At 37.6% G+C, this 13318-nt stretch overlaps 1 protein-coding gene across 1 annotated transcript in view; it reads right to left on the bottom strand.

Annotated features, from left to right (window-relative positions):
• Positions 1 to 13318, bottom strand: part of LAMA3 (laminin subunit alpha 3) — a 111507-nt gene that overhangs the window by 89838 nt on the left and 8351 nt on the right. Inside the window, exons 3-6 of the mRNA XM_015652537.2 lie at positions 4482 to 4599; positions 3749 to 3867; positions 1957 to 2127; positions 833 to 930 (exon numbers count right to left, since the gene is read on the bottom strand). Coding sequence (XP_015508023.1) covers positions 833 to 930; positions 1957 to 2127; positions 3749 to 3867; positions 4482 to 4599 — 506 coding nt within the window. The remainder of the gene's footprint in view (positions 1 to 832; positions 931 to 1956; positions 2128 to 3748; positions 3868 to 4481; positions 4600 to 13318) is intronic.

The raw sequence follows: 13318 nt of genomic DNA, 5'->3' as shown, positions 1-13318 counted from the left end.
TACTTTCTCTCACAACATTCTTCTATTACATGTGTAGTCTAATAACACAGAAGCAATAAAACTTTTGAGTACAACCACCTTATTTTCATAGATATCTCTCCTTCTTTACTTCCTTTTCCCTAACACAGATATCAAGAAAGGAGGCACCCATCTCTCCCACTTATTCTTTTTTAAAACAAAACTGAAAATATTTAATTGTCTTGATAAAAGTTTGTTTTAATGTCATCATGGATAAGAGCAACAGCTGGTTTAAAGCAGGTTTTTAAAATATGTTTGAGACAGGCTGATCCCTTGTAGCCACTTCCCTGTAACAGGTGAGCCAAGAAGTCTCATTTAACTCCCTGTGAAATCAGCATGGAGGTCACAAACTTGACAGGGAAAGGGAACAGTCCATTCAGTTTATCTTTATGTTTTTACAGTAACGATCTAAAGCCATTGGAACTTGCATGAGCTCAATTACAGTGCTCGATATCTTCATCAAGTTCATTATTTTGTTCCTGATCTGGACTTCTAATTCCTTATGTAAGAAGGTGACATCAGCTCTTTCCAAAAAGAACTATGTGTTTCTAAAAACTGTGTTTTCTAATTATTAAATCTGCCAAACTTGTATTTCAATTAAAATGAAAAACCAAAGTAAAGACTTTCTATTATTATGTTTCACATACAATCGCTCTTGACATGTTTTCTTGCCAACCATTAGCAGGTTCTATTTCTTTAAAAAATAAAGAAAAAATTCCCTATATAACTACATAATCCTATAATAAAAAAAAGATAATTTGAAAGCAATCATATATTCTTTTTCTCAGATAAATGTCAGGCTCCCTTTACTTACTGGTATTGGTTTTCAGCGCTCTTTGGATTACATACTTCAGCATGGCCATGGCAAACACACCGACCACCAATACTGATGTCCTTTATACTGTAGTAATACTGTGGAACAAGCACAAGAAGTATGTATAGGTCTTTCCTTGCTTGCACTGTGTCAGGAATATGATTAAACATCAGGTTTGCTAGATTCGGAAGGCCTCTACCATAAAAATGTGCACTCTCCTTTAGGAATTTAATAAAACACTCGAGATTTCATCCATCTATCCTACAGCCCTTGGCCTGGATAACACCAGAAGTTCCTAACACTACAGCTGTGCTGCTTGCCAAGTAAACTGCATACTGCATTTATCTCTGCCTGTGAGCAACATCTTACAATTTACTTAAGGCTGTAAGGGCACTTGATAGGAGTGCTGTCAAATAACTGGAATAGCTTTATGTTTTTCAGTGCAGAAACCCTCACACACATTTGTGTGGTGCCTCACCCCAGGGCTTCCTCCAATTGTTACCGAATCTTCATTTTAAATGAAAAGGTTAAAAATAGCAATACAATATGAAGCCTGAAACCTCTGCAAGAATATGAATTTCTGTGTGGTGTTCCCTGTGTTTCCTTATATTTACCCACTGAATGGGACTGGAACTTTGGCCTTCAAACTCTTGGATAGCCCAAAATGCACTGAAAACACCTAGTACGGCCTTTGATTTCTGCTCCTTCAGAAACTCAGGTACTATTTTCTGAAAACCTTTTGTGAATAAGTATCAGAAAGTAGTGACAAATAGAGCTGAAGAGATTTAGTTCCTCAGTTCTGCATAAGATAGTTAAGAATAATTTTGCTTTGGCTCTTTATAATTCACATGATGCACTCAGCTTCCTTCCATATTAAAAAGGAGGGAATGAAAATGGTCTGTTACAAAATCATTAATCATCACTGCCCCTCCATAAATCCATGCTGGCCTAGGTACCTTCTCGTCTCAGACAAACCTGGAGAAAAACATGAGGATTTCAAGGTTGGTCAAGGCAAATTTCATTGTCAGGATGCTGCAGACTTAAAACATTCAGACCATTGTTTGGTCCCTAACATGCTGGGTATGCTTGTTGAGTATTTACATCTCGGTGACAACAGTACTTACTCTACGAGTCACAGTGGGGTCTCGCTGAGCTTTGGATATCAAGTGTCCAAGAAGAGTATTAGTTCTGAGAAAGCGCAGGCGGATGTTTGTTGCTTTTGTGAATTCTTGAAGACCAGGGGAATAAGTGAAGTTTTTTGCTCCTGGGCGGCCATTTACCAAAGATACTACAATCTAACAAAGCAGCAAGCACACTCTTGTTAAAATATATCAACTACAGGTGCCAATCAGCATAGAGCAGAACTAACAAAAGAATATAAAAACTTACTATTGTTTCTAGTAACAACTGGGCATTTCATACTGAAGTCAGGATATTGGGAAAAATAGTGTTGTTACTCTTGGAGCCTCCTGTATTCTCATTATCCATATAACACATCAGAAAAAAAGCAAAAAAAAAAAGCAAAAGAATAGTGCCTCTACCTGTTTTGAAAACAGTAGGTATAGCATGCAAAAAGTACATTTTAATAGGAAAAAAACAATAGGAATAGTTGCAAGTAGTTGTCTGAACAGTTGACAGTGTCAATGGAAGTTTAGCCTGATTAAAAACATCAGATTTTGGATCTTTCCCAAAGCACATTTATTTTTGGGTCAAGGCATAAACATTACTGGAAAATATTATTGTTAGCAGGTCCAGTGCCTGCGAGCATATTAATGGTCTTCTGGAAGAAAGTACACAGTGTTGCTTTAGAAAATCCCCTCACATGAAAGCAGGTTTGTCTGACTTCCAAAACAAGGGATCCAATATTTTTTTTATTTTTTAAAGAAACAGCTGCCAGCAGCTCAGCAATCATGCACCTCTATTGAACAAACAACCTAGTTTGTATGTACAGGGCTCAGTAAAAAAACATTCATTTATTTATAACCATCCAGATAACAGATTTCTATTTTCAAGTAGCTTCTATACTCTGAAACATGTAACAAGGGTATGATGATTGTTCCAACTGCAGCACAATTCCCACAGGAAAAGTCTCAGAGCATGTAATAGGGAACAGCACCAGCAGTGTTCTTCTGTGGAAATTATTCTTTACAATATCTGATTAGGAAAATTTTACAGATACTTTAACAAATAAGTTCTATTTTAATATGAAACCCTACATCCATCAAAACTCTGGATAACTCTTGAGGAGTTCAGATTTGGATTCTAACAACATCAGGCATAAAAGCAGAATGCCAGGAGGAGCCATCAGCACATCCAGGAGTTTAACATTCATTCAGGTAATACAAGCCACAGTTCTGCCCAGCAAGGAACAATGGCTAAACCAATGTTTTCCAAATACTTTAATATATTATAAACATGTAGCTTTCTTATATATATATATGTGTGTGTATGTATATATATGTGTGTGTGTGTATGTGTGTGTGTATACACACATATATATGTATGTATGTATGTATATGTTGTGGGTTTTTTTCAACAGCTCCTTATTCTTGAATGGTAAATATCAGTTTCTACAGCCTTTACTCACACGAGCAACTCTGGAGCAGTGGGTTTTGCCATGCACACTGGAAGTATTCAGAAAATGCAGTCAACACCTTCAAATGCACATGGCCATAATGTGGTACATAAATGATGATAAATATCAACACAGGTTTCCCTGAGCAGCCCCTACCCCATAGAGAATGCTGAAAATTACAAGGAGTCACCTCACGCTCACAAAATCTCACTGAGGTTTAGGTTATGGACTTACTAATGGAGATTCAAGCAGTCATAGCTAAAAAAATTACTTCCAACAAACTTCTGAAACCAATGATGCTTGTTTCCAGCATCACTCATGGCTTTCCTGAAAGCACCTACCTCTCCATTTTCTAGAGGCAGAATGCGAGAGTACTCGGTAGTGCACAGGACATCGCTGTCCCTCCTCACAGGAATATTTGCTTCCTTTCCAAAGCGCTCCAAGCAATCTGCTTTTGAGTCTAGTCAAGCAAGAACAAAATTAATTTTATATTAAATAGGCCCTATTGTTCTAATTTAACTTAACAGAGAAGTATCCCCTCTGCTTTCAGTTAAATTCTCCCCATAACAGAGTAATAACAGTGATCATGTCACTCAGCACAGAGTAACAGACATTCCTCAAAACAATAATCTCTCTTCATAAGCAATTCAGTGGTGCCTGACAAGACATGACACAGTATTTCTCATATCATCACCAGAAAAAAAAGCTATATAGATGCTCCAAGATTTTGCATTTATATTTCACTTTGATTTTTGCAAAACACTCCAGGGTCCTACAGGATGAAGGACACTGAAGTTCTGACATACCAAAAAACCAAGAGAAACAAGACAAATCAGTAATTTCTAAGTGAAAAATAATCATGTGCAGAGTTACACTTTCAAAATACCATACTCATACACCCCTACCACTAATTTATTGTGACTAAATAAGAAAAGATAAATGCATTTAACATTCACTGTCTTCTCTTGCAGGTGAAATCTTCAGCAAGCCCCATGTTTTGATTTTGCTGCTACTGAGGAAACGATGAAAGAAACCTGTCCCCAAAAGACCAGTGGCACAAGGATTGATACTTACAAGCAAAATATTGCCATGGAGTGTAAGTTTTTCCAAAGTCCACCGATCTTTCCAAGACCCAGAGATCTGGACGAGGAGAATTTGCAAACTTGATAAGGATATAGGCAACATGGAAGAGCTGGTAACAGAATATACATAGATCTTGTCAGGAGCTTTTTTTTAACTCTATATAGCACAGCAGTAATAAAACTTATGCAAATAAACACTGTTTCTTTGGTGTACAGGGAGAAAGTTATTCTCTGCAGTTTCATTCCCATTAAAATAAAGGCCAGATTCTCAGCTGGGTACTTCACCTGGCAATGTGTTTGAGAACATTAAGACATCTGCAAGAGGACCATGTTAAATACCATCTCCTACACTTCAGAACAGCTCTGCTGTGCAGCTGACTGATTGCTTGGGTGTCTTAAGGGTACAGTACTCAGCCTGGAAAAGTGATATTGCTCAACTTAGCTGCTTTTGCAGCACCCAGGTACATTTGTGATGCATTCCAATCACGTAATTGTGCTTGTCGCTAAGGAATACTAAAATCACGTATGAGAAAATGCAAATACCCTTTACACTGGGACTCCCTTGGTTGATAATCCCAGCCACCCACACCCTCATGTTAAGATTATCTTGAGATGAATTTGACACTTGACAGACTTTCCAAGTAATGGAAGCAAGACCTCAGAGTTTGTGGGTATCAAATAGCACAGGAGAGATTTTTGTAACTGGTAGCTCATTCAGTGTCTGAAACAGATCAAAGAGCTCCTTCAGTTCAAGGTTCCCAAGGCCAAGAAGTTCATTGAGCTTCTTCAGGTGCTCATAGTGTATCACACAGAGGGCTCCCAAACACTAGAGAATAAATGCTTCTTACAAGACAGGAAGTCTTACTGTAAAGTCTCTTGGGCTAGTCCACAGTCATAAAAACCAGAACAACAATAAAAATTAGCTTTATACAAAAAACTGAACACAGATTGATTCTAAAGGCCATTTAAAAATTAAACCACGACACGGATGGAGTTGTCAATAAAAGTGAACCAACACTGTGATACACTCAATATTCAAGTAAAGCTACACTGGAATTTTTCCCTCAACAACCTCAACTGAGAATCATCTGCTGGCAGGAGAGTCTTATTTTAATGGGGGAGAGTGCAGTCAGCAGTTTATCAAGTAACTGCTGCCAGAGCCCCCACATCAAATACAGCCAAGCAGTTTATCTTTGCTCATACCTCACAAATGTTATAACCCTGAAGCTAATACTTTGCAAAGCTTATTAGACTCCAAACCACAAGTGCATACAAGCTCTCAACCACGAACTGGGAACAGCATCTTTTGGCACACCTGGCCCATTCAGCTGTCAGCTGGGAACAGTTCAATAGCTGTCACACCAACTGGGAACACCAAGAGGTAGATGCAAATGGTGAATAATGCAGTGACACAGATACCTCAAAATACTTGTCCTTAACCAGCTCTGCACATGACAATCCCACAGCTACATGTAGCCTCACACATTTATTTCAGACATCAGCTTCTGAATATCTGTATAATGTATTCACAGTAGAAAGTAAAACCTTCTCATGGAAAAATGGGAGGAACTCAGGAACTTCATGGAGCATATTCTCACGATATCACATCTCAGAAGAAAAAAAACTGAAACTTTTTTGTTGTGCATTCATTTAATGTAGAATGTACAACTTCTCTCCAGGGTAAGCCCTGTTCTACACACAGACCAAGGCACAACTGCCACAGGTATAGTACTTTGCAACCTCTTTCAGAAACTTTCACTTTGCTAAATTTTGCTGACTTAGGTCAGTGAAGAAAGAACCAGGAGGAAAATAACCCAACTTTTCTGTTAGTGTTGAAATTTACCCTGCTATTTAACACAGCCTGACAAGCACCAGCTTCACCTCCAGAGATACTAAATTAGGTACCTCAGCAAACAGACATTATCTCCATAGGAAAAATGACTTATTAGACAACAAACTGAGCACAGTAAGTGGCAGTTTGTTGACAGAGCCATGGCAAAACCCAAATCTATGCTCTATGACTGCACAGGTGGAGTAATGCCCTCAAATTGCTGATGGAAAGTCTGATTTTAGCCATTGTCAGAAATAGGTGAATACTTTGGGGACAGCGGCAAGATTTGCTCCTACTGAGCTTCTGATACTCTTTGAGTAACTCCTGCTACTTCACTGTCAAGTTTCATAGTAGAGATATTCGCCATACAGACATTACATGTCATCTGGTATGGCCACCCAGTGCAAAGGTTAGTATCCTCCTAGGAAAGCATAATGGCTCTGAAACTCCTAAAAAGAAAAAAAAAAGTGCTTTCTGTTCTTACTTTTGGTTATCTGAATTTCTCAAGGGGCATCTATCTGTTCAAACCAGGTTTGCACTGGCAGGCAACAATAATATATTGTTTTTCTTCTCCTGCGTCTTAAAATCTTTGGAAGTCCTATCTTGACATGCATGCTAGCAAGTGCTGATAACACTCCATGTGTTGAATGATACAGATTTAACCAAGACAAGTGGTTTAGAATGCTCAAGAGGAAATAAAGGAAGCATATAGACAATGTCCTCCCTTTTCCAGGGCTCCACTGCTTGTAGTCGCATTGTAGAGTGAACATTGACCTCACACCTACTCTTAAAAATGTGTATTATACCAGGAACCCTACAATGCTTAAAGGATTGCCACCCAGCACCACTCCTCACATATTTCCATGGAAATAAAATATGGAAGGAAAAAAAAAAGTATGGAAACTTCACAGTGCTGTTGTACATGAAAAGCTTTGATTTGTATGATGTTCTCCTTACATCTCTCAGTTTGAAACGCTGCTGAGGTTTGTACAGGCACATTCAGAATGGAAAAAGAGACAGGTCTGATAAAAATTAAATCAGTGTTAGTTAAAGACAACATGTCACCAAAACATAGTCACCAAGTCTATCACCTGTCTTACTTCTGACTTTGCATGAGTGCCTATGATTTGGTTTTGGCCTGGATCAAGGATGTAGAATGGCACTTGAACATCTGAACTTCCACTAAGCTTAAATACTGACCAAGTTCATGAATGGCCTCTCTCCAGATCTGATGAGACAACAACAGAAGAAAAATAATCCTTGCCTTAGCAAATAAATCCCACCTGAAGATAAAAGAGTAACCTTGCTGACATAAGACCTAGAAAAGCAACCATTAAAGCCAATTTTAATCACATATTCTAAGATGGAATTTCACTACTTTAAATCTTGATCCTGACCCAAGACCTACCCTGGAAAAAAGGCAGACTAAACTCAAAGCAATGTTTTCCTTCAGCCATTTAGTTATGAGGAAAAAAAAAAAAAAAAAAAGTGCCTTAATTTTTGAAAAAAATGTTTATTTGGTTGCTTTTAAGCCAAATTTGTTTCATAAAAAACTAACCATCTCTCAAAAGGAATGTTAAAACTGTAAGCAAGCATTTTGGTATAATTATATAAGAGTAAAACAAACTTTTACAAAAGAATCACAGAAATATGACTTAATCAAAATTCTGACCATTCTCTTATATGAATAAAGAACTGAATTTAAAGGTGGAAACAGCATTTATTTTCCAGTAATGGAAACAATGCACTCTGGAAATACATTCTTGAAAGAGGATGTATTACTGTAAGAGTCAAACATCTCATCCTGCTGTAATTCAATACCATAGGTCAAACCTGACTGATTATCAACAGATAGAATTTAATCAATTCCACAATGATGTGACCTTTTTCCTGTTCACTCAGGTTTGTTCAGATTTAAAATGTTCTAGCAGCCAATGGCCTGAAAGACTCATGAAAACCCATAATTTTTTTTAAAAATCACCCAATAAATAGAATGAATGAAATGCCCTCCTTATCTGAAAATGAAAATCAAAATACAGTGTTACGCACTAACAATATTACATTACAAAGAGAGAGATTTCTATAAAAGCTATTTCAGGTGAACTTAAGATGATATTAAAAGAAGTCATTTAAATTGATTGAGAACTACATTGTACCATTATTGTTAGTGATATAATATTCATGATCTCTAACAGCATGCACACTACTTACTCTAAAACAATACAAAGAAAACTTCCCATTACCTATTGCATTCTAATGAGAATGCTAAAACACCCAATAATATTAGTTTAAAATGTTTTCCTTATTTTCTTCTTAAAAGTTTAAACAACTCTTTACATATGGAAATTGCCAAGATTTTTTTGAATCATAGAAAGCATTAAAAAATGGACAGAAGTTAGATATGCATATATAAAGGTATAGCACATTTTCCTCCATTCCTGACACCATAAACTCAAACCAGAATACTAAAACACTGAAATTACTTTGTTAGATGAGTGCTGGACATAAACTAGCACAAAAGAAAAAACACACTATGTTCCAAACAATCATGATGTTGTGTATGCTGCTTCTGTAGGAAAAGACTGTTCTCCCTTTTTGGCTCATGAAGATTAAAAAGTTCTGGACTGTGGTAGTAGCAAGAACACAACTAAATCCAGGTAGACCATCTATCTGAGGTATTCTGTAGATCATTCAAAAGATGCACCAAAACTTCCCTCAACAAGTACGGTTGTTATTGTAGGTTTCTTTCATTATCTTGAATAATGTGATTGGTGTTGCAGATTTCTCAGAAGAGACAGAAACCTGATATGATTCAGTACACAAATCAAACTTCTCAAAGGGAGACTGATGCAGGAGAGGGATTCAAGGAGTGTGAACTGTGCTAAGCTGCTCCTGAACACACCTTAGTGCCACTGCATGGGGTTGGCATGTGCATGCCCATTGGTTTCTTGGTGTAATGAAGTCTTAAGTTCTTGAGCATGAACAGATGAAATAAAATAAGTGAAAGAAAAATCCCATATATTCTGGCTAAAATTAAAGGCTTTGATTTCTTTATGCTGCAAAGAAGGAAGCAGTCCTTTTATTCAAACATCTCAGCAGGACTTGAGGCACCCTGACAGATCCAGGTACTGTATAAAGCGCTCCTGACAGTCAACATTTGTCAATCCCCAACAATGTGTATATATATATATATATATATACACACACACATATACACATACACACATATATATCATAATATATATTAGATTATATAATATATATTATGTTTTATATAATATATAGAATATTGTGTATATATAATATATATAATATATAGTATTCTAGATATAATTTTTATATATATATAAATAATATTTATTATTATATTACAATACATTGTAATACAAAAAAAAATGCCAACTAGAGAAAGCTGAGCCAGCGTTTCTGGAGTTGCCAGCTACTCTCCTGGGTATGTGGAAAAACAGCTGTAGCAGAGATGCAGAGAAAATCACGTGTGGGTAGTACCTGAGAGGCATCAGACCTCCTGAGTGTGTTCCACCCAGCTTAACTGAGAACACATATACACAGCAATGACTTCACTGCATAAACAGTGGCTGCAGAGGCTCCCCCTACACAGCATGCTGAAGTCATTCCTTGTGCTCCAGCTTCCCAGTCTGCAGTGCAGAAGCTTGGAATAAGCACAGGATTTTCAGTGTTTTTCAGTTATCCCTGGCCATGCTGTACTCACATCATGCTTTCCTTTAAGCAGCCACTGAAAAATGTCTTCAGTTAGGTAAGTCAGTGCCTGTGAATAGGCCTCCTAGACACGTCTCGAGATCTTTTTTCTGTCCCTGTTGATGGCAGAAGCAGAAGGGAGAAGCTCTCCCCACACAGCATGGACAGTACTCTAGAAAGAACTGCATCCAGAGATGAAGGGATAGCCCATTCTCCACATTCATCCAGTCTTTGGTCTTTTTGCCAAGGCTGCAGCCAGCTACATCAATGAGTCTCGGTTATTTTCCTGAAATTTCTCATGCAGCCACTTTTCCATTAGGATTTGGACAAAGACCAACTCAATGCTCGGAATTATTTCTTACATATGGCCTATTTCTTCACAGAACACTGAAGCTATTGATATGGGAAAGGATTCAACCCTCAGTTGTCCAGAAGATAAATGTCTCCTTATGAGGGCTGCAGTCCAAAGTAGAAGGAGCACAGTAGGACTGTCAGCGCTGGGAGGAAAACCAGGGAAGTGCAAAGGATTAGAGGCAACCAGCAGAGGTTCTGCTTTTATTGCACTGGGTTGAAACAGAGGTATTTAGAACAAAGTATCACAAAATTAAACATGCAGGAATGAGGAAAGGCAGATGGGTGAAGCAGAAGTACAGACATGACGGGAGGGAAGTGAGATCAATGAGTGGGAACCAAGACCATCCTAAAGGGATGCTGAGGAAGAGCCAGAGGAAGTTGGAGTCAGAAAAACAAAGAACAAGACTTGTGAGGTTTTCTCCTGTATATTTTCAGAAAAATATCAAATTAGTATCAAAAATGCATTTTAAAACCAATTATGTGCAACTACTAATGCAAGCACAAGAAAAAAATGCTGAGCCATTGAAAAGGGCTTTAATTAAAGTTTTGAAAAACACAGCACATTGACTACAACTTAAAGGAAAACATGAGCAAGAAAGAATGTATTTTAATGTATTTCCCTTATTAAGGCTGCTAGCTCAACTCTGAATGAGTTGCTTGTATTGTGACCTAGGAATAAATGAAATATGTATTATGTGATCCAACTTTTACAAGATTCTATCCGACAGCTGTTACTTCATCAGATGAAGTTGTGTTACTCTACAATTCGAAACTAGATGCATCTTCCTGTGGTATGAGTCAAAAATCACAGCTACCTTCAAATCATGCTGCTCTGCAGCACAATCCCAAATCAGCTTCCTGCGCAAATTGATATACTCAGAACCAGAGTTCTCTAATACAAAGCAACGCTTCCATGCTGTTAGCATCCCCATTTTTGTGTACTGTAGGGACAATATAGCACCTTCCCAGACTTAAAAGCCACTTTCCCCCCCTGGTGTGAACAAAAACAGCAGAGCAGGGCTTGGTGCTGCTGTGGATTCAGCTGTGAAGGTGTTCCAGAAGAAGGGCTTTGTCTCACTGCAGGAACAGCCCTGGAGCACTGCAGAAGCCTCGTGCCGTGGTTCTCATGCCCTAGCCTGCAGGACTTCCAGTGTTACTATAGAGATTACACAACTTTGTGCTAGAGCTGGATCTGATTTCGGGGTCAGCAATAACACAAAGTCTTCAAAAGCCAAGCACAATGAGTGCAATGACTATTTTTGGGAGAACAGTACAATGCAGTTTGTGATAAATCTCCCACCACCTTGAGAGTTTCTCCCTACAGAAGAAGTGAGCACAAGACACTTTAAATTTTATACAATGACAGTTAAATTAACTGTAACTTCAGAAACATTTTAAGTTACCATGTCAATCTTTTTTAAGTTAAGAACAACTGGTTTTATTCTCAACAACTATCCAAAGTTGAGTGATATTCCAAACAACAAATATTATTTGTAAATCAAGGGATTGCTACCAAGTATAAAAATTAGACCTCTATCATATAAAAGCAACTCAGAAGACTTGCCAAACTGTGAGGCTATTTAGAAAATGTTTATATGTTTTAACTGGTAGAAAACATAAAAGCATGAAGTCACAGGCCACAACACTTAGCTTAAATTTATGGTTGAGCTGCTCTCCATCCCTAATAAAAGTACTAATTTTGACATTGCATTCCACTGTGTACCTTTAATTTACAACAGTGACTAACAATATTGCTACATAAAAACTATTCAACGTATTAGTGCATAAGACTTCACTGTCTGAATCTTTCAGCACTATATTATTGCCAAAAAGCACAGCAAAAATAAAAAATATTATTCATAACTAAAAGCAACAATAAAATATATGGGCTATACTTCTTTGAACTATTTTATGTAGTTGGACATTTTTTTTCCATCATATACTATCATGCTGTCCAGAGCTTTCATTTCTTCTGAAGAGAGAGTTCAGAAACATACCTGAGGGAGTGTTACAGTAATATCTGCTGAGCACTAAGCTAGCCAAAGATGAGGACACACCTGCTGAAATTAGGCAATCCAAAGAGTCAGGGCAAGGGCAATGAAATTCAGTCAAACATTCTGCATTCAGAAGTTTAAAATATGTTGAAAACTACATTGAGAAAAACATAACCAATTAGAGGAATAACTGAGATTTCATTTGATCCAAGCATTTCAAACAAGTCAGGAATAGCCATAGTGTAAGCAGCTAACAGAATGGAGAGACTGCCTCAGGGATCAACATTATAATTGTTAATCGGAAGGACTGTGATTGATTAGAAATTTAACTATAGTATAGAAAGTCAGAAAGGGAAGTAAAGCAGGGGTTTTGCTTTAAGGTTTTTGCATTTTCTCATATTACAAAGTACAGCAAAATGAGCATTCTTCTTGCAGACAGATTTAACAGCCTGGAGGCATTTTGACTCCAAAATCACCCAAGCCCTTGTGAAACAGAAGCAGTACCAGGTGTTCTGTTCCAACTCCACCGTAGTGAGCACTAAAACTTCCATTGTGGTGCAACTATTCAATTAAATGTTGTGAGACCATGGAAAGAGGCTCCGCTGGGACTCTGCTCTTAAAGATATAATGGCAGGAATGCAGAAAATTAAAAGCTTTTGACTTTGCACTATGTCCTGCTTCCTCTAATTGTGGATACTTGATGGCCAGCTCACACTCAGTCATTGCTTCCCTGCACGCATTTGTACCTTACTCTTTGTCATATTCTGCACACCCAACAACATTTCCATTTTTTGTTTGCAAAAGAAAGTGCCTTGTATTAAAAAGAAACAAAACAACTGAGAAGAAGAGAAGAGAAGAGAAGAGAAGAGAAGAGAAGAGAAGAGAAGAGAAGAGAAGAGAAGAGAAGAGAAGAGAAGAGAAGAGAAGAGAAGA

This window comes from Parus major, chromosome 2 (genome assembly GCF_001522545.3).
Source record: "Parus major isolate Abel chromosome 2, Parus_major1.1, whole genome shotgun sequence".
Classification (NCBI taxonomy): domain Eukaryota; kingdom Metazoa; phylum Chordata; class Aves; order Passeriformes; family Paridae; genus Parus; species Parus major.
This window is presented reverse-complemented; position numbering and strand designations above follow the sequence as displayed.